Consider the following 22392-nt stretch of genomic DNA (forward strand, 5'->3'; position numbering starts at 1 on the left):
CTATGAATGCATCATGGACTCAAATTCATCAATTCTCTGTTTAGTGTTTCCTTTCCGGATCTTCCGATAAGATATTGTATTGTATCGAGAGTAACTGTGCCGAGAGATATCATTTTTTTTCATAGTGCCTGGCTGCTCATTGCATCTCTCACTCTGAAAGTTACTGGTGGGACTGGTGGGAAGGGATTCTTTGCTCTTGTTCTCCAGCCCTTTTTTATGAGACATTCCATGACTTTCCTTCAGCATTCCTTCTTCTGCACCATCTGGGCCTGCCTCTGTTGAATTCTCATGTGCGTCTAAATCTGTTTCTTCTTTCAGTTGCTCCTCAGGTTCATCCAACTGCACACCTTCCTGGTCTTCATCTACCTCATCAGTGCAGTAGACTGTTTCATCCCAAAGTTGCTGCATCTTTGTTCCTTCCAGCTCGGTTACTTTGTGTTCTTTGGTGCGTACACTTAGCCCTGTAAAAAATAATATTGGTCACTGTGTAGAAGAGGTAAGAACATAAGAACATAAGAATAGCCCCACTGGATCAGGCCATAGGCCCATCTAGTCCAGCTTCCTGTATCTCACAGCGGCCCACCAAATGCCCCAGGGAGCACACCAGATAACAAGAGACCTCATCCTGGTGCCCTCCCTTGCATCTGGCATTCTGACATAGCCCATTTCTAAAATCAGGAGGTTGCACATACGCATCATGGCTTGTACCCCATAATGGATTTTTCCTCCAGAAACGTGTCCAATCCCCTTTTAAAGGTGTCCAGGCTAGACGCCATCACCACATCCTGTGGCAAGGAGTTCCACAGACCGACCACACGCTGAGTAAAGAAATATTTTCTTTTGTCCTAACTCTCCCAACACTCAATTTTAGTGGATGTCCCCTGGTTCTGGTGTTATGTGAGGTAAGGTAGTGGGTAGGAGTCTGATCTGTGAACCAGAAGTCCCTGCTTTCACCCTTCAACCATGAAGCAAGCCACTCTCTGTGCCCCAACCTCCTCTGCTATAACACTGGCCTATTATGTACTGTGGTATAGGAACTACTATGTAATGTAGTGGTTAGAGCTGAACTAGAACCAGGAAGACCTGGATTCAGATCTCCTCTTAATAAGGTTGGTAGCTCTAACAGATGATATTCCTGGAGATTCCCTGCTCCTAATGCAATGTGGTGTTAGAAATTGCTGGAGGCCCTATTAACTCCAAGATTGTGTTCCGTAGCTTCCTGGAGATTCATGCCGCTTCCTGGAGACTCCAGACCAATCCTGGAGGGTTGGCAACCCTGCCCTTGAGCATCAAACTCACTAGGATTCATACTCACTTTGGGCCAGTGTCTCTTTTGGCCCAAACTATCTCAGAGTTGTGTGAAGATAAGGTGGGGGGGGGGCAGCCATGTACAACTATTCTGGACTCCCCAGAGATAGTGCAGAAAATGTAATAAACCCATGAAAGGTACTCTAAACATCCTGCAACACTGTATAATATTTATTTACTACTACAACTGCTACTACTACTATTCAACAGAGAGGACTTGTCTCTTGTGTTTTGGCCTGGACGTTCATATATCACATAAAACAACACATTGCTCCTAGAACTTATGCTCAATCCAGATGTTTTCAACAGTAGGAAATGCCAGCTGTTCACTCTTCTACTTTTGTTGTAATTTATAAAGGATTTGTGACCCTGATCCACCCTTCCCCTGCCAGTCACCACCCCATTCTACCTTCCCCCATCACTGCCTCATTTCTCTCTCTCCTCCCTCCCTTTACCAGTCCTGCCTCCACCAACATCATATCTACCTAGGTGAGTCCTCCTGGATCTGTTGATGTGCATGGGAAGGCTCTGGCCTTCCTGCTGGCTCCCAGCAATGTGCTACTCTGCATGCTGCCAGAGTGTGTTGTATGACTGCCATAAAACAGTCACTGGTCACGGAACGCACATTCCACTGTCGACTGGCCCCAATAGGATTGGGCTGTTAAAGTGCTAATTTCTGCATGTCTGCTCAGAAGTAAGTTCCACTGTGTTCAATAGTGGAACTCACTCCCAAATAAAATTCAATTGGATTGTAGCCTAAGGCCAAAATCTTGTGCACACTTTATATTGCTCATGATTTTACCATCAGAAACATCATATCAAAGATCTTGTGCTGAGCCTTCCATTGTTGCTTTCTCAGAAGTGGAAGATTCTACCCAGAGTCATTTTATAAAGTGCAGTGCACATCTATAGGCTCTCTGCAACCAAAAGTAGCATCTTCTGTGCACCTCCGTGGCATTTAGTAGTGATGGCTTTTGTCATGTGGTTAAGGGTGCAATCCTAACCCCTTATGTCAGTGCTTTCCAGCACTGCATATCGGTGCCAATGGGACATGTGCTGCATTCTGCAGTTGGGTGTCACTCACGGAGGCCTCCTCAAAGTAAGGGAATGTTTGTTCCGTTACCTCAGAGCTGCATTGCCCTTATGTCAGTGCTGGAGAGCACTGACATAAGGGGTTAGGATTGCACCCTAAAGCAGTTTAATGTATGGAATGATTTGCCAGGCCTTGTTAAGCAAAATTCAAATAATCAGCATTCATGCAGTGTGAAGGTCATGAAATCACACTTATGAAGCACCAAGCAACAACAGTGAAAGTTTTCTCTTATAAAAATTGATTCAACCCAAACTATAGGGTCACATGTCTATAAGTTTCCTGCACAGATATTCAGGGTGACAAACAGGTATTAGGACAACCATAGCTTCCTTTTGGAAAAGTAACTATTGTTCAGTCTCCTCACACCTATTCATTTATTGTTTTAATAGTTCAGACACCTCTTTCACTTGTAAAGCCCTCCAAAGAACATTTCAGGTAGGAACATTAGTAGAACTGTGAAGTAGCTTTTCTTCATACAGGGTGAAGGACTATAGCTTAGTGGCAGAGCAGCTGCTCTGAATTACACCAAGTCCTCCAATGTCCAGGTCAGGTGGAGTGCTTGTGCCATGCTGCTGGGAGGCCCTGAACCAAAGCCTACCCCATGCCTCCTGCCTATCCGCTGACGGTGTATTGGGTGCTTCCACTGGTACTGAGGGTTCAGTGTTTGACTCAGCCAGGTGGACTCTCAGCCAATACCCAATCAGGCAAACCCTTAAGAAAAATATCCACATGAAACACTGAAGAGTTGCAGCCAGTCAGTGCAGAACATTCTCAACTAGATGGAGCAATGGTCTGACTCAGGAGAAAGCACTTCCTATTTACACTTGCTGGGTTCTTAAACTAATTTTGAACCCAGAAAAGTGTTCAAAAAAAAAGTTTGCTACGTACATAACAAGCAAACAAATAGCCTATGCCCATTAGCCTCTGCAGGTGTTTCAAACAGAAACTATTGGTAAGCCATCCAGTTCTTCCCTGCTTGCCATTTTTTAGGGGAGGGGACATGTCCACTTGGACAAACAGTACAATCCATGAAGAAATGGAACTAACACATGGTGCAGTGAGAATGGAGACCTCAAAAGATTATTCAGTCCGTAGGCCTTCCAGTCTTAGCAAAGGTCTGTATGCCATAAAGGAATTGTGGATGATTCAATTATGTGGGCCAGATTCTCCTCCAGTCTATGTTTCTTACTGGGGATGGAGGGAAACAGCACCAGCTGTGCCTTTTATGGCAATAAAGGTTCCATACATACATACAACTTTGCCATTTGGAGTCAGATGGGAGTGCCAACTTCAAGGGCACTTCCCAATTTCAAGTGCAACTTTGGGCCCAATCCTATCCAACTTTCCAGCACCGGTGTAGCTGCACTGCAGCCCCAAGGTAAGGAAACAAATGTTCTCTTACCTTGAGGAGGCCTCTGTGACTGCCTCCCCACCACAGTCTGCACCGGCACTGGAAAACTGGATAGGATTGGGCCCTCAAAGGGTTAGTTCTCTTTTGCCAGAACCAGCACCTTTACCACTGTGCCCATTAAACATGGCAAAGCAAAGATTCTGATCATAGTTAAATATTTTCTTTCTTCCATTTGGCGTTTCCACCTTCTATCATTGTTCGTCTGTCCACCCCTCCAATAGGACGTTGGTCCAGTGGTATTAATCTTTCCTTAAATGATTACACATGCTAGCTTTGGGGTATCCAAAGTCAGAGAAAAGTAAATGGCAAAAGTACGTTAACGTACATATGCAAGAGCTGTCCAAACATTTCTGCCTGTAATGCAAATATTCTCGACAGTTCAGTGCTTATGCTTAGGATACTGGAAAAAGAAAAACCTTCGGCATCCTTATGTAGAAGATACTATTCAGATTAACCCAATACCCAGAAGTTACAACACTGTGCTCAAGTGTCTCAGCATAAATCAAGAACCCTATGTAGGATTTGCCACAAGTTTATAATTGAATCCAGGGCAAGAATTCATTCTGCCTGACCTGCTGCCCCCATTAAGCCTCTTAGCAAGACATTTCATTGACCAATTTGAAAACATGCCTAATTTTTTTTCCAAACTGAAACATCATTTCATAGTCATAAATATACTGTTGCAGCCTATTTTATATACCATCCATTTTGACCCCAGGCAGTTGCCACTCTTATCCCACCTTGCTTTCATGACTGCAGTGAACATGAACCTGACTTCACTGTCATATCAACTGCATCACATGATACTGATCCACTGTTTCCTTGAACGAAACATCTCACCTATCATTCCACATATATTATTATTAAGAATATTTATATGTCACTTTTCAAAAAAAAAAGTAGCAAACAAAGTGGTTTGCATGACAAAATGAATACATATAGTGCAACTATTCAGTCACAAGCCAGGCTAACTATGAACAGTGTGGCGTATCTATGTGTCCACAAGCCCACACAGGTTTTTTCCATGTAGATTTCCCAAGAGCCATATTGCAAATGTTCCTCTTTCCTTACCCAAAGATAGGAGGCTACAACATTTCGATGGGTGTCACACACTTTTCCTATTCAGCTCCCCTTTGGCTTAATTAGTCCTTTAATGTTGCAACAAATGCTCCATTCAACTTTTGCCTGTGATGCCTCAAGTATTAATTAGGTTAAATTAGAGAGATTTAAAAAAAAATCAAAAGCTGTCTGCAATTTAGAGATAAAGTGCTTGTGCCTGGGAGTTTGGGTTGGAGGGGGCTTTGTGGAAGATTGCTTAATAGATTTTATTGCACACTTGTACAGCATGGTGTGAATGTCAGTGTTGGTGGGCTAAGTCATTTTTCATGAGCCAAGTCTTTAAAGCTGCTGTGGTTTTATGAGAAAAAAAGATGGCCACTGATGAATGTGTACGTAGATGTCCTAACCAGCTTTCTGAACTCAAAAATAGCTGTAAAATGGATAACCTCTTTTTTTCCCCCTCTGCCACTCTTACAGCACAAGCCTATTAATGTTTCCTCAAAAATAAGTTCCACTGTATTTGATGGGGCATACTCTCAGGTAAATGTGCTCCGCATATCAATGTAGAAGGTTTTTCTACTCCCTCTGTGCTTCTGTTCTGAACAAACCTCATCTGAGATTACTTTGATCATTGTTGTTGTTAATTCAGTATGCCCCTGCTAACTGGGTAAGAGTCACTTTTGAAAAAAGTGGGTGCTCCTCTTTTATTTAGGGGGGAGAGTAACCAGCCCTCCTTACCCCAGCGGTGTCTTTTCTAGTGACTGTCTGCTGGTGTTCTTTTTGACATCTTTTTAGATTGCGAGCCCGTTTGGGACAGGGAGCCATTCAGTTATCTGACTTTGTAAACTGCTTTGTGAACTTTTCATTGAAAAGTGGAGCATAAATACTGTTAATAAATAATAATAATATGCCACCCATCAATATAAATATTCTCAGGGTGGTTTAGAATAATAATACTGAAAAAAATAATATTGAACAATATTGGGGGAAAAAGACAAGAACAAACTCTGAAAATATCACACGTTCTAATTTAAACAATTTTTGGAAGACCCTCTCTGCTGAAGGGTGGAAGGGGATGGTGTGATTGCTGTTTATACATCAAGGAATATAGGAGCAGTGGGAATAATATTAGTTAGCTGAATGAATGAATGAACAAATCAGGAAAAATGGTAGACAGTTCTGGCTGTGAGGCATGCAGTTAGTGCTTACATAATGTATGCAACCTGTACCTTAAAGTATCATTAACATAACTCATGGGAGATGAAGACACTGTCCATTTCCTACAGGGCACAATCAGCCAAAGTTTTCTCACTTTAATTTCCATGGTTTAAATATGGGCTTAACTGTCTATTAAAATCAGTTCGATTTCAAAGTTCTAATCTTTAGTTAGATTATAAAATACACAACTTTTTTCACTTGAAGAGGAAAAAAATATATACTTCTCACCTTCCCCGGGTTCTTTTTCCCAGGCTCTAGTTTCCTGAGGAGAGATGTCAGCCTTTTTCTCTTTGTTTTTTGGTTGCTTTCCTTCAGAAGAGACAAGACAGTGTAAAAGTGACATCTCCTCAAAAGTGATTAGCGATTACAGTTGCAATTACTAATCTCTTTAGCCATAAACGGTAGCTCTTAAATTGCTCCGCCTGGAGCTGCCTTTTAGGGTTTTTTTTTTTAAAAAATTTTTAATCTTGAGCCACTGACAATGGAAAATCCATTCCATTTAAATCAATGCTGACATCCAAGTACATCATTTTAGGGCAGTGGTGGACTTTTCTGAGGTATGTTAAAAACTCAGAAGCAAATTCAAGTAAAATGAGTAGAACTACCACACCTTGAGCACAATCTAACCAAAGTTCAGCACTTCAAGTCCCTTATTTTTTGATGGGAGAATGTAGAACATTCTTAAGGCTACATCCTAGACACATTTACCTGGAGTTGGAGTAAGTCCAATTAAAATAAATGGAACTAACGTCGGAGGAGGCATGCATGGAATTGCACTGCCGATCTCTTCCACTGACATCAGTGAGACTAAAAAGTGCTTAACTTTGTTTGATCACGTTCAACATTTGTGTGTTCATTTTGTTTGACAGCTGAACAGGTTTCTGCATGCCACAGTAAACTTTAATCACTGCTGTTCATTCACACACAATGCTTTCATGATATCACACACACACAAAACAGAAAGCTAAAATAAAAATCTGCATTTATTCCCAGGCTAACTGGGAGGGGGGGGGATCACAGAATGGCATTTTACCTTGAGGTTCCTTCTCCCCACCTGAAACTTGAAATGCTGTGTTCTTTACTAAATGATTGACTCCTTCTTGATTGTCTTGTGTAAGTAAAGAACCAGGATTAGGCTCTGTGTTTTCATATGGAAATATCTCAACAGAACTTGCTATTTGATCAATAATATCAATGACCTGGAGCGGAGGTTTTTCAGAGGGTACATTCCGATTATACTCAGGTATGCTGGCTGGAATCGGGATGTCCTCTGTCATGGTTACTGTAGTATCCAACTGGTTCAGGGTCGATCTGGGTCCAGAGTAGAATCACAGCCAAAATCAAAAGCCAGTTGTCTGTTTAAAAAGAATTCCCTTGAAGATTTAACAAGTTTTCCTTCTCCTGAAGTTGTTGTAGCCACACAGAGAATAGAGAATAACAATGTCAGGATTTGTCTCGTATTTGTCAGTGGTCCCTTTGCAGGAGGCTGTCCAATCAGCACCTTGCTGGTTGCTTAGAGTCCTTCCATTGCATAATGTAATGCGCCATGGTCATTTCCATAAACAAACAATCTACAAGCAACAAAGCTTTTTGTGCTGGCATGCAGAGCTGGGCTTTCAGCATGTCAGTCCAGCAGCAATCAACAGAGATTGTTGTCCTCACATCATAATGGCTCTTTGTATGCCGGCCTTGGAACAGGACTGGCAATTGTTCCTGATTGCTAAGCCACAGCAAGTGACCACCTTGAGTCACATTAGCTGTGTGTAACCAGCTTAACATTCCCAAACAGGTTACATGTACCAATTAAACCTTGAAACACTGCTACACACTGTTGGAAGTGTGCAAAATCATAAAAGTGGGTGTTAAGGGAAGAATCTGCATACAGTGGGGTTCCTTCCTTCCAGATACCATTTTTCTGGATAACTGTATCCCCACTCCCAGTTATTTATTTTTATTTTCAACTTGCCTTTACTCACAAAGATTGAGAGGGGAAAATATTTTAAAACAATTAATTTAAAATCCATTGATCAAGTTTGGATGCTCTAGATTGTACGGCTTCTGTCCCTTTCATGGTGGTTTAAGACATCATGGCTGGTGGAGCTTGGAGCACCAAAACACAGGAAGATACACCTGTTCACATTCCTTCTTCTATGCAGCCATTAGCAGCCCAATCCTATGCATGTCTACTCAGAAGTAAGTCCCATTACAGTCAATGGGGCTTACTCCCAGGAAAGTGTGGATAGGTTTGGGCTGTAATTACCTCCAGTGGCATCTGGCCACTCTACCAAATGGACCACCCAAAGGATTCCACTCACCCCAGTCCATACAATGCTTGCCTAAATTAAAAAAAGATTTTTCATCTTTTCTTTGGAAGATGCCAAGGGCTCAGGTTTTGTCAAGACTAATATATACATTCCTATTTGCCACCCATGTGGAAGGGGTAACATTTAAATGCCTGAACTTTGCTGATCTCATAGCACAGTGGGCAGGATAACCAGATACAATGGAGGACCAAGTGCCTATATTTTTAATCACTGTATGGAAGAGGGAGTTTTGACAGGTGCAGCTCAATAAGGAAGGGCTTTAAAAGCTGCCAAAATTCCCTCTTCTATACGATTAAAGGTATAGGCACTCTGTCCTCCATTGTATCTGGTTACCCTGATTGTGGTGTACTACCCTGATACCCCCAGTGCCACCCCCTTGCAACACCCAGGAAATGGAGACTATTTTGCACAGCTGCTAGCAAACAACCAACAACACTGCTCTTTCTCATGGTAGCACGTCTAACAGCCTCCTGTGGGTTTTTGTCACAACCTATTCAGTGACCAATTGTTATTTTGGTCTCATTTTGTTATATCTGCCATTATTTTAGTAATGTCAATGGTTGGTTATAGCCAGCAGCTGGACCTCATTGTGCCACCATCTTGGGAATGCCTTGGGTTTCCCAGGTTGTGGCTGTCTGTGCTGGCATGGAGGGGACCTGTTCAAAAAGAACATCTGTGGGTCATGTCCAAAATACCTCTCTTGCGTGTTTGTGTGTGTGTGTGTGTGTGTGTGTGTTAGTTCAAATATACCACCACACAAACAGTTGCAGATACTACACATTTCAACTGATGCGTATGGTAGAGAGGAATGGAAATCTAATTCTTCACTCTGTGGAATGTAGCAGGGGAAAAAGATGAATTTTGTAGCAATATTCATGGGCTATAGCTGCTGCATATACTAACCTTCAGTCTCTGGAATAAGAGAGTTCCAAAGCTATAGGGCAACCTACCTCCATGCCCTCATCATTTGAACATAGTGCATGGAGATCACCACCCAGATGCCAATCTTGACAAGATGGGAGATGGAACAAGCTTCAAGATGGAACTTAGACAGGATACTGTCTCTTCAAAAAAATATAGATTCCAAGGTAGGTTTTGGTTTTCTACAATTTTGCTAAGAATTTTCATCCTGTATTTTCATTCATCTGAATGGCAGCTGCCAACTGACACATCAGATACCTCAGAAATAGTTTCCATGCAGTCAAAGCCCAAGCCTGCCTACAAAGAAGTAGGTCTCGCTGAGGTCAATCAGTCTTGCTTTCAATGAAGGGTCACAGGACTTCAATTTGTGACTGGAAGTGAATTTTCCCATAAAATCTGTGTGGACCACAAATTGCTATTCAGGCTTCAACCTGAGGGTAAGATTTGTGGAAAGGAAAAGTCAAAATTGTGATCAAGAAGAGCATTTCTCCTAGAGCTAATAGACCATGGAAAAATGTTCACCTTCTCCTTTAAGATTAGATTGCTTCCTTGTGCCAGCTGGCTCTACTTCACTAAACATACTCTTTGCCCTAAAGATGTATCTGGCACGGTGTGCCTCAATCCGGATCCTTGCTTGTCAGTGAAATAGGCTAATCCAGTGAGGTGCTGAATTTAAAAGAACCTGAGCTGGAGAACATGACCTCCAAGTACCTTTCAGCTCTACCAAGTTCCTACTTCTCAGGGATTATAAATGTTCAGACCTTCTTGTTGGTTGGTCCTGAGAAATGAAACTGAAGCAAGAAACAACAACAGAGAGACTGAAATAAAGATTTTGAGGTGAATCAATGATGCTTGATGGATGCTGCATTGTAAGGCTAGTTGTGAGGCACTTAGATGTGAAACATCCATAGCACACCCTTCACATTAAATAGAGAGGAAGGGTGCAATCCTAACCCATTTTCCCGCACTGACATAAGAGCAATGCAACTTCAAGATAAGGAAACAAACATTGCCTTACCTTGAGGAGGCCTCCGTGACTGCCCCCCCCAACTGCAGGATGCAGCACATGCCCCACTGGCACAGCTATGCCAGTGCTGGAAAGTTGGTTAGGATTGCACCCGAACAGAGTTAAAAAGTGGGCAGTACCTCACTGGTTGTACATGCTGTATTTGAAGAAGGTGCTAGGTGCAATCTGTGGTATCTCCAGGTAGGGAAGAGAAAAAGACCTGTCTGAAACGCTGGAGAGCTACTGCTCTGTGCTAGATGCACTCATTCAGTGGAAGGTCACTTCTTATGTAGATTTTCAACCACACTGCAATGCAGAAGGGGATGTGCTTTCCCAAGAACTGAGTTGACTTGGCTGTATATCATTAGAAAGGATTACCTAGCGCAGTGGTTCTCAAACTTTTTAGCATGGGACCCACGTTTTAGAATGACAATTTGTTGGGACACACTAGAATTGATGTCATTAACCTGGATGTGGCCAGAAGTGACATCTTCAAGCAGGAAATTTTTTAACTCCCTCCATAGTACAAAATCAAATCAATTAATTAATTTACTTAAATCTTTTAGGCTGCAATCCTATCCACACTTACCCAGGAGTAAGCCCCATTGACTATTATTGTTAAAAGCGTATACACAGTAGCCTGTTAAAAGTAGAGATCTGTAACATTTCCCCAAATGCATTTACATACCATGGTAGCATCAAGTCTAATGCACCGTTGGCAACTTTCAGTCTCGAAAGACTATAGTATCGCGCTCTGAATGGTGGTTCTGGAACAGCATCTAGTGTGGCTGAAAAGGCCAATTTGGGAGTGACAATCCCTTCCACACTGGGAGCAAGTACAGTCTGTCCCTGGTCTGTCTCCCTGGCTATGGGCCTTCCTTCTTTGCCTCTTAGCCTCAGACTGTTGGCCAAGTGTCTCTTCAAACTGGGAAAGGCCATGCTGCACAGCCTGCATCCAAGCGGGCCGCTCAGAGGCCAGGGTTTCCCATCTGTTGAGGTCCACTCCTAAGGCCTTCAGATCCTTCTTGCAGATGTCCTTGTATCGCAGCTGTGGTCTACCTGTAGGGCGCTTTCCTTGCACGAGTTCTCCATAGAGGAGATCCTTTGGGATCCGACCATCATCCATTCTCACGACATGACTGAGCATATACTAAAAATAAAATACATATTGAAATGAATGGAGACCTACCTAACAGGTCCTGACCCACAGTTTGAGAAACGCCGTCCTAGAAGATTAATGCTCTGGAAATGAATTGTTTTTGTTATTTTTCTTTCTTTTCTTTTCTTTTTTTTGCTTCAGCCCAAATGCTAGTTAGAGTGCAATGGGCTGACCCTATGGGGCCTATCTCCTTCATTGGCACTGCATCTGAAGACACATCAGAGAATAATCTGCTTTTTCAAATGACTTTTTGCTTCTGCTAGAGGCACGGCACTAACATCTTTTAGCTTTCATTTTCCTTAATTTGTTTTTGCAACCCTCCTGCTGGGATCAGATCCAACATGGGGAAAGGAATGGAAAGCCCAGACAGCTTCTGATCATCAGTGAGCTCCCATAGTTAATTCAACAGCTATTATCACTGTCATAAAAATGAGCGGAGAGGAGGTGACTGATGATTGAAATGGCTGCTCATGGAAGCTGAACACACTGAAAAAAAACATGATGTGAGCTACACCTATTACTTGATAAAGAAATCCATCCCCACTTAGGCAGACACATGAACTGGGACCCAAGGACTGCTGCTCCCCACATCAGCCCATTTCTTCTTCCATGATATTAATCTTTTTAACCTCCTATTGAAAATGAATTGCATACTCTTTAAGGGGGGGAATAGAAACTTGAGTTTCTGCAGATAGAACATTCACTGTTTTGTATATCTGTGCTTGTCAACTTCTTTCTTTATGTTTTTTATCCTGCTTTCCAATAGCCCTGGTTAGCTCACAGGAGAAATTGATCATTAATTCTGATAAAACAAAGGTGTTGGTTTTTGCCAGACACTATAAGGCCCATCGATGGCTCCTAAATGGGAAACCCATCGAGCAGGTTAAATTAATAAAATACCTGGGGGTGATTTTTCACTATCAAGGTGGTCATTTGGCCCATAAAAACTATGTCAGTCAATCAGCACAGAAAACAACTGGTGCCATTTATCGTTTTTATTCATCCAAAGGCGCCAAATTTCTCCCTGCAGCTCTAAGGCTGCATAGTGCTAAAACTGGGGCTCAATTGCTTTATGGTTCTGAGATCGCCCCATATTTAAACACCAGGTCTTTAGAGGTGATCCAGACCAAATTTTTGCGTCAACTGATGTATGTGCCCCGATGTGTGCCGAATACTGTGTTTAGGCTGGAATCCCAAGTATAGAGATGTCAATGTGGCTAAATGCCTTGCATTATTTCTTGAAGATTCTCTCGAGACAGGGTAATTTTACTCATTTGATCTTTTTGGATCCCTTTATAGGCTCCTGGGAAAAGAGGTGCCTGGACTACTTTAATTTTTGTGATCTTTCCCGAGTCTTTAACGATGATGAGCCCAGGAGACGCAAAAGAAATTTTGCATCAGAGGTTGGTGGATCTTGAATTGAGACCTGCGAGAGCCAGACTTTCTACATATGTTTTTCTTGGGGATCAAGCTCTTATGCTTTCTCCTGCCAGATATTTTTATAACATCACTATTCCAAAATTCAGGATTGCTTTTACTAAAGCCAGGTGCAATGCACTTCTATCAGCAGTTCTTCTGGGATGTTATGCAAGGCGTCCTTACTCAGAAAGACTGTGCCCCTGCCATAATAATGTGGTGGAGACAACTGCCCACATTATTCTGCAATGTCCAAACTATGATGATTTGCAATTTAAATTTATTTCCCCGATTTTTGGTGCTGTAACGGGGATGCAGGTGGAGGAGCAGCTTGCTTTTCTGCTATCTGATGTTAATCCTGATATATCGCTCAGGGTGGCCCGTTTCTGCCATGCTGCGCAGTTGATAAGAAAGCAAATCGAGTATTAACTGATAATTTTATGATTTTATATACTGTATGTGTAAAGGGATGTTGGTTTTAATTTTGTGTATTTTGTTGTGTTGATTTGTGACTAGCTGGTCGGATGACCGTTAATAAAGTATCTGATCTGATCTGCTTTCCAAGCAAAACTTGTCTTCTCCAAGTGTCTCAGTTTAAGACAACTTACTATGACATAACTGTGATCACATGGATGCCAGAAAATGCTCCAGTTTCATGGATATTGGCTTGCCACACAGATTGGTGCCCAAACTGGTTTGTTTCCAGACTAGCCCTTGAACAAATCAGAAATGAATTATGTAATCAACTACACAGAATGAAACTAATTCCAAATAATACAACTTCTGCATAATGGATTCAGATCCCATAATTTGGCTTTCCTGAACGGCAGAATTTGGGTTAGCTTGGTGCAGAACTGTTTGGGGCTGTTTAGTGTAGAGAAGACACACAGCCCTGATAACAAGATATGTTGGCATCCTTCAGTCTTGGAAGACCATGGTGTCACACTCTGAATGGTGGCTCTGGAACAGAGTGTCCTCTCCAGTGCGCGAAGCCTGGGTAAAGTAGGTATAGAGGATAGGCTGTTACCCATGCGGCAAATCCCCCCTCTCCACGTCGCTGAACAGGTCCATTGGAAAGGCAGAGGCCAATACGGTTGTTTCCAGCAGCGTCGCAGGAGTTGCCAGAACGTGACTGTGTTCAGCCATGAACTGCCTCAGGGACTCCGGCTCCGGATTTTGCCTCGAGGTTGACTCCTGAAGCCTTTTCCATAACTGGATGTAGCCACAAGGCAGTGGAGGTTTGGGATCAGAGTTTTCCTTCTCTCAGATGAGCTGCCTTCCCAGGCTGACGAGTCCCATCTACCCGGTGGCTGTTCAGTCGCCTCTTATGATAAGTACAGCCAAACTGAGGGCCTATTCTTATCCCCAGCCCCCAGGGGATATACCGCGGCACTATTCTGAATTTTATGGGCTGCCTCCGCCACTTTTGCTGCCACGAACAATTCCTGTGGCTGTAATACAAGGCAGTAATGAGAGAGCCACCAATTATACCAGCCATGAAGGGAAGAGGAACAAACAGCTTTCACTTGGCACTCAGTGGACCATGTGTCATGTGAATCCTTGATGAATACAAGCACTGGATGCAAGTTTGCATGAGGGCAGCCACTGAAAGACAGAAAGCCGCAGGCTCCCAGCAGCATGCAGGATGCAGCAACCTATCTAAACAGGCATGAATGAGACTGCTGGGATACTCTGTATATGCTGTCTCGATAGAAGCAGCATGGGGTTTATATCAATACGTGTCGTCCCCCCTCAACTTTGCTTCACAAGCAGTCAAAGTTGTATATTAGCCCTGAAAACCCATTTTGATCAGGGCTATAACTAAAATCACACCAGTCAAAACACACTGGAAAATAAAGACTCTGTGATGAAAAAAGAAGGTTCCAACAGAAACTGACATTTTTTTAAAAATTAAGTTTCTATAAAAACAATTTTTTAAGGATTGCATTTCATTTGTTTTGCAGTAAACTATCTCACCTGGTTGAAACTTGAGGAAGGCTATCTATAGGCAAATGGGGTGAGTTCTGTCTAAATCAGCATATTCCTTATTATGCCAGACAGAGGGTTGTTTTTTTTTAACCCACTGCCAGGTTTATGCTTTTTCTAGAGAAATACACAGCCAAATTTTACTATGACCAGTGCCATCTATTGGCAAAAACACATACTTTTGAAATTAGGGAATTTGTTCACAATCACTAAATTTCATTCTGGAGTCCATTGGTACAGACCCTCCAGTGTTTCACAGAAGAAAATTGGACACTCTTGTGCAGCTGTAACTCCTCAGGTAATAATATTACACCAAGGATCACTGCAGAATCAGCTCCCACCCTTCACCACTTATTGAAGTGAAGGCTTTTTTCCACTTATACATTGCATTGATTTGACATGTAAGAGCTTCTCCTTTTCTACTTTGTGAAGTTCAAGCTGGGGCATGCCGACCAAAGCTATTTTTAAAAAGAAAAACATAAGGAAAGTCACTTTCCTAGTAATTCTCATCTGGCTGAACCAGAACAGCTAAAATTCACACTGACTCAAAAACATTCTTCATTCCAACCTGTAAGGGCACCACAGCACTGCCAGCCTCTATACTGGGGTCAGTCTTTTAGGGAAAAATGGGTCTATTTGGGAAAAGAAGCCAAACATTCAGCAACAATATAATCAACATTTACCATGACATCATCATCTCACCGACAAACTTCCAGGTTGTCATGCTCGTGGAAGGGGCTGTGCGGAGCTTGGCTTGGGAGGCAAAGCCTTCTGCCCAGTTTGCAGCATGCTAGGCAGGGAATGGTGGAGCACAACAGTACAGAGACTCCAGAGCCTGGGCATGCATCTCCACCATTCCCTGTCCAGTGCATGGCAAAATAGGTAGGAGGCTTGTGAGCAGTGGCATAGCTAAGGGGGTGTAGGGGGTAGCAGTTGCACCGGGCATCAAGCTTTAGGGGGGCAACAAGCTGAGCTTGACACTAGTGACCAAAATTGTGAAAATCTTGGTATGTAATAATAATAATAATAATAATAATAATAATAATAATATTACAGGTATTTATATACCGCCTTTCATGGTCTTCAGATTTCTCCTCAGACTTTATTTCAAGGCGGTTTACACAGGCAGGCTATACTAAATCCCTATAGGGATTTTTACAATTGACAAAGGTTCTGTCTTTCAAGAACTACAACATTTCACATGGATCCTTTTATGATCTGGCATCACATTCTGGCCTCCAGTTTCCTCCCATGCAAGCTGACAATCCTTCATATCTCACTTGAAGGGCCGCCAAAGAGCAGATGGAAAAACTCGGCTCGGCTTGTCAGCTGCTTCAAGGTCTTGCCATTCACGGTGCCAGTGGCCTCGAACTGGCGACCTTCAGCTGTTATTTTCAGGCAAACGGAGGCTCTACCCTCTAGACTAGACCTCCTGCCCATCATGTTATATATCATTGGAAAGGTAATTTAATGCTGGATGCAATGAAACAAACTGCATTGGAATAATAATAATAATAATAATAATAATAATAATAATAATAATAAACTTTATTTATATCCCGCCCTTCTCCCTAAAGGGAATATCTGTATTCTATCAAAAGTTAGGGCCAATTAACCAGAAAATGAAAACAAAACTGCCTTATGGAACAAAAAGTGGATTTTCCTAAAACCAAGCTATGAGACTGATTGTTCTGAGAGCCAATGACATGTTATTATGTTATTGACATGTTGCAATGACATATTATCATGATACAGCATGAAACCAATAAGATGTTAATATGAGTCAGCTCTCATTTCCATGTATATCATAATATAGTTACCCCTGCTAACTGGGAAAACAGGCACTTTATCAAGTAGTGCACCTCTTATATTTAGCAAGGGGACAGTAACCATCTCTCTTCATCCCAGCACAGTGTTTCAAACCAATCAGGGGCACACTTTTTATTTATTTACTTAATTAAATTTGATTTTGTCATGGAGGGAGGCTAAAAATGTTCTTTGACCCTAGATAGCAGATAGGTGCCTTAGCTATGCCACTGACCAGGGGCAGCCAGCAGAGCAAGTGGATGGTGAGCTGCTGGGGCTTCCAGCATGCTCCTAAATGCTGTGTTACCATGGGGCCTCCATAGTTTCACAATGGCCGGATAGTGCTGACATTTTGCGAGCTTCTGAAGAACTACAGAACCTAAAATTATTTTTTGCCCTAAACCATCACAGGATGAGTGTGTACACATGGGGGTCTCGATGCTTCGATGGTATCACCTTCAATACTCTGAAAAACTGTCATCTATCACAAGTTGGGAGGATATGTGAAAATATCCTCCCTGTTGCGGTTGAACCAATCGCAATATCTCGTGAATGTATTAAAAGCACCCTCCCATGCAACTCTGACACCCACATCCTGTTTGCCTTAACAACTGCATCAGAAAGCTTCGACTATCCTGATGTACACATCAAACCACTGTGAGAGTTCAAGTGGAGAGTGTGTTGAGTTTAAGTCCAGCTTGTGACGTTTAAGTCAGGAGGGAGCCAGGACACTTCTACGTCACGCCATACGCAGTTCAAATGCTTACAGAGGCCCAAGAGGCTATTCCCACGGTGGAAGGAGGCCTCCCATTCACAAATGAGACCAAAGAGCAATAATTGCAAAACCTCTCAAGCTGACCTATGTAGAGACTTTTCCATCTCTCTTTCTCCTTGAAATGAGGGATGCATTCTAAATATTATATTTACCTGCCAATTAATGTATTCTTCTCAATATGTTTGGAGGAGTTCTGAGAAGCTTTCTATTTTTAAAAATAACACTAGCACTGACTGGTGACAGTCACCTTTCTTATATTTTTTAACTACCTGCTAACTACACTTGAGATGTTTAGTGGAGTTGAGTGTTTTCAGTCAACTCTGATTAGAATCTCAGACACAGATGAAGGAAAATAGAGATAGCAGAGCCTCAGTCTTTTGAACTTACAAAGGAACAGCACTTTCAAGAACATCTTACCTTGTGGGTGTTTGACTTCCTTTTTCAGTGCTATTTCACTTTTCACTTCTTAGTGAAAACTAATTGCATACTCTTTAGTGCAGTGGTACCGGTGCTAAAAGTGGTCGAACTTTTAGCACCGGGACCCACTTTTTAGAATGACTGTCAGTACCCGCCGGAAGTGATGTCGTGACCGGAAGTGACATCATCAAGCAAGAACAATTTAAACAATCGAGAGCCCAATCCTGAGCTCGGCGCTCCGGCTTTCCGTTGGGGCGCACTGTCACAAACATGCTGCAAGGCTTACGTTTGTGAGGCTTACCACTGGGCTACTGCCCGTGCTAGCCCAGCACTGGCCAGCACTGGGCCAGCACTGGGCAAGCACCCGGCCTCTGCTGCTCAGCGGTCTCACAGACTGCCAAGCCGTGGAGAGGAAAGCTGGGGCGAGGAGGGAGACAAGAAGGAGGTGTGATGGGGAGGGGGGAGATGGGTGTAGAGCAGGGAGGAGGTGTGATGGGGAGACGGGGGGGGTGGGAGGCATGCCAGGGGGAAGAAACTGGAAGGCAGACAGGCGGGGCTGGCGGGGCTCTGCTCCACCAGATCCTGTCCGTTCGTGTAGGGCTCGGCACCCTACACAAACACATTTACCTTCCTTTTTCATTGTAGCCCATTGCGGGGCTACTTCCCTTACCCGGAAGAAGGGGACAAAAGTCCCCTTCTGCCAAGGCAACGCCTGCGGCAGCCCGAGACATACAGGATGCAGTGGCAGCCATTTGGGACGCCGCTGAAGCTGCACACCCCAGGCAGCTCAGGATTGGGCTGCCAGGCTAAAATCCTACCCGCACTTACCCAGGAGTAAGCCCATTTACTATCATTGTTAAAAGCATATACATAGTGGCCTGTTAAAAGTACAGATGTGTAACGATTTCCTACATGCAGTCACATACCATGGTAGCATCAGGTCTAATATATTAAAAATAAAATATTGAAATGAATGGGGACCCATGTGAAACTAGATCGCGACCCACCTAGTGAGTCCCAACCTACAGTTTGAGAAACACTGCTTTACTGAATGAAGGCAGAGAGATGAGAAGGGCACTTCAATTACTGCAGATAGTAATCTCTATTTGACAACTCATTTATCTATATTTTATCCTTTTCAGGCAAAACCCCAAGTGACTTAGGGCGCAATCCTAACTAACTTTCCAGCACTGAGGTAAGGCCAATGCAACTCCAAGGTAGGGGAACAAATATTGCATTACCTTGAGGAGTCCTCCGTGACTGCCCCCCAATTGCAGGATGCAGCACATGCCCCACTGGCACAGGAAAGTTGCTTAGGATTGCGCCCTTATTGTGATTAAAATTCCACATACAATGCCCTTGGGCCTGTATCATACATACAAGAAAATGGAACCAAGGCCCTACCCTCAAGCGTATAAACTTAGGCCTTCTTTGTACATGAAGCAGCATGAAGTGCTAAAATCTAGTGCTGGAGTGAACTGCACATGTGGGTAGTTGATGCCATTTTTGAATCATTTCCTGTATAAATATACCCCCAACACACACACACACACACACACAGGACATATCAGGAAGATTCCGTTGCAGCCCACTCTTTCCTGTGTTAGTTTTCCACTAGCAAGGAGATTCTTTCTTTCTTTCTTTCTTTCTTTCTTTCTTTCTTTCTTTCTTTCTTCAGTGCTACAATGTGATTCCCCCACCTGCCGTCAGAAATGATGCAGTCCATTTTACTGCTTCAGGATTCTACCACTTTATTTGGTTATATATGTACCGCAGGCCTAAAAGATGAGACACTCAGGAGGGCAAGTGTGGAGAGAAAAGGCAGAGGAGGAAGATGCATTTCACAGTGCCAGAACAAAGAAAAGAGTTGTTTAAAGGTATTTACAACCAGATGGGGCTAGGATGATCTTTCCTTGCTGAAGTTCTTGCTGAGATTCAGGAGGTGGTGGAAAAGGTTCTTGGTCCTGAAGGGTATCAAGACCTCCCCTTGTCAGTGCAGCCACAGGACAACTGACAGTTGGTAGTCCTCACCTCAGCACCACTAATTATCGTTAAGCCAATGACACTGTGGCTGCAGCTGATGTTAGCACAGCAGCAAGGCAGAAAAACCACTTCCTCTCTCTCTTGCTATATTAAACCTGCAGCTGTAGAGAAACTGCATGTACTCCCACGGAATAAAATGTTTCCCTCAAAATCTACACTGCACTCCTCCCAGAAGCTGCAGCAAGTAGCAGCTTTGGGTGTGATTTTTAGTGAAAAATGGTGGGGAGGAAAGGGTTAAACCCCCCTTCACACCACATTCCTGATCCAGGTGGGGGGGGCTGCACAAATTGACTCTTGCATATAAGATAGCATATAATTTAACCGTACTGCCTTATGACATTACAAGTCACAGTAGCTAACATCAGGGATGGGTAAGTTCCACACAGCTTGACTTGCATCGAGTCACAAGTCTCCGCCCCCATGACTCAAGTCAAAAACAAGTCCTGACAGAGAGGATTTTCCGAGTTGCTGAGAGCAGTTTCGTGACTCAAAATGACTCGAGTCATGAGTCTTGCCCTTTAAAAAGACAGCCACAGCTTCATGGAAAAAAACAGGGGTGCTGCCAGAGTATCTGTGTGCGTCGGAGTTCTCTTTAAACTCTCCCCTACTGTTCCCATCCCATCTGTAAACAAGGTGGGACGGGGTGGGACAGACTGCATGAGAGAGGGGACAGAAGCGGCAAGAGGGTGGAGGATCATGTGCAGCAGCTGGGAAGTGAACCAGTATGGCCCAATCCTTTGCAGCTCTGCTCAGCAGTCCCATTTGCATAGGTCAACCAATGAGGCTTCTTCCTTCCAAGTAACAACTGAGCCATCAGGAGCCCTGTGTTGGAAAGCATGATGACTAAAAACCACCTCCCCCTCCCTGGTATAATCCAGTCAGTTCAAAGGCAAGAACCCCCTTGGGCTCCTCCTTCTACCTTCCCTCATCCAAAGAAACAAATCAGACTGCCCATCCTTCATCCAATGACCATCAGTTACTTCAGAGATGGAAAAGAGAACCTGCTCCTGCCTCTCCCCTCTCCTGCTTGATATGAAAGCAAAACATTAACCGTTCCCTGCTTCCTGGATGGAACTTCTATGCTGCTCGCCTGGTCTGAATGATGGCCCCACGAGGTCTTTCACACCATGAAAAAAATGTAAGCAAGCACACCTAGACACAGACAGACTTGAGTCTGCATGCATGGGGACCGAGTGCCAAGTTAGCGGCCTCAGATTCATTGCCTGAGTCATCAACACCGGTGACTCGAGTGCAAACGAGTCAGCAAAAAACATGTGTTTTTGCTATTTGGACTTGAGTCACCTGATTCAAGTTTCCATCCCTTGCTAACATGCCCTATTCAAGTATAGGAGTCCTATTCTCTGTTGAATTCTGCAACAAAAAATAATTGTTCATGTAGTCACAGCGAGAAAGCCCTTTGCTTGTTTAGCCTTGAAAGCACGCCCCACTCAATGAAATTGAATTTATGTCCAAAGCAATATGCTCAGGACCATACATGATTCACCTGTTTAAAGATAAAATATATTAAAATCCATGAACTGCCCAAACCTATCAACCCCCACACACACCGATGCAGCTGTGCCAACGGAGCATGTGCAGCCTCTTATGGTGGGGAGGCAGTGACAGAAGTCTTCCTCGGGGTAAGGGAAACTTCCCAATCGGCCTCCTCAGTTCTGCAGCAGCCATTTTGCTGGCACAAAACCAAGGAAAGGAAGAAGGAAAGGGGAGAGGGAAGGATTATAAGATATGGACACGTGCGAGTATCTGCCCCCTCCCGATCCAACACTCCCCTGTCCCTCGCCACCCCATTCTGCCCACCACCCACCAGCCAATTCACCAGCACTAGCAGATGGTGGCCTCTCTGCTGGCCTGCCTGTGTGACCACCAGCCATTGCGCCAGTGGCCTTGTTGCTCTCGCCAGCAGAATGTCACTTCTGTCAAAATGGTTGGCAACCTTCAGTCTCGAAAGACTATGGTACAAACCTACAGCACCGCGGTATTCCCAGGTGGTCTCCCATCCAAGTACTAACCAGGCCTGACCCTGCTTAGCTTCCAAGATCAGACATGTGCAGGGTAAGCATCCTCTCATTTCCGCTGATAGAACACAGGTTCCACCTGCAAAAAGAGGGGATAGGATTGGACCATAAGGCTCCTGATTTACTAAATAAGACAAATGGGAATTTCTGTGTGAAGTTATTACTGTTTATATAGATAATGTCAGTAACATGACTCTTTTTAAAAAACTTTCTTAATTACAGATGGAAAGACTACATAGGAACAAAATTTCAGTTTAGTCTCAATCCCTTTCAGGCATTGAAACCCAAGTGCATCCTGCTTAATGTCAAACTACAGGCAGTAAACATTCTAAACGAAGTATTCAAATTTTGAATTTTGAGATTTATACAGTTGCTACATTATATACCACTCTTCCTATAGGGAACTCAGAATTC

At 43.4% G+C, this 22392-nt stretch overlaps 1 protein-coding gene across 1 annotated transcript; it reads right to left on the minus strand.

Moving 5' to 3' along the window:
* ERMN (ermin) lies at window positions 1–7366 on the minus strand. The gene is made up of 3 exons (XM_066621560.1): window positions 7123–7366; window positions 6318–6398; window positions 1–461 (listed from the first exon to the last, which is right to left on the minus strand). Exons 1-3 carry the CDS (start codon window positions 7364–7366, stop codon window positions 1–3), a joined length of 786 nt encoding a protein of 261 aa, XP_066477657.1.
* Between the last annotated feature and the right edge of the window lie 15026 nt (window positions 7367–22392).

Source organism: Tiliqua scincoides, chromosome 1 (assembly GCF_035046505.1).
Source record: "Tiliqua scincoides isolate rTilSci1 chromosome 1, rTilSci1.hap2, whole genome shotgun sequence".
Lineage (NCBI taxonomy): Eukaryota > Metazoa > Chordata > Lepidosauria > Squamata > Scincidae > Tiliqua > Tiliqua scincoides.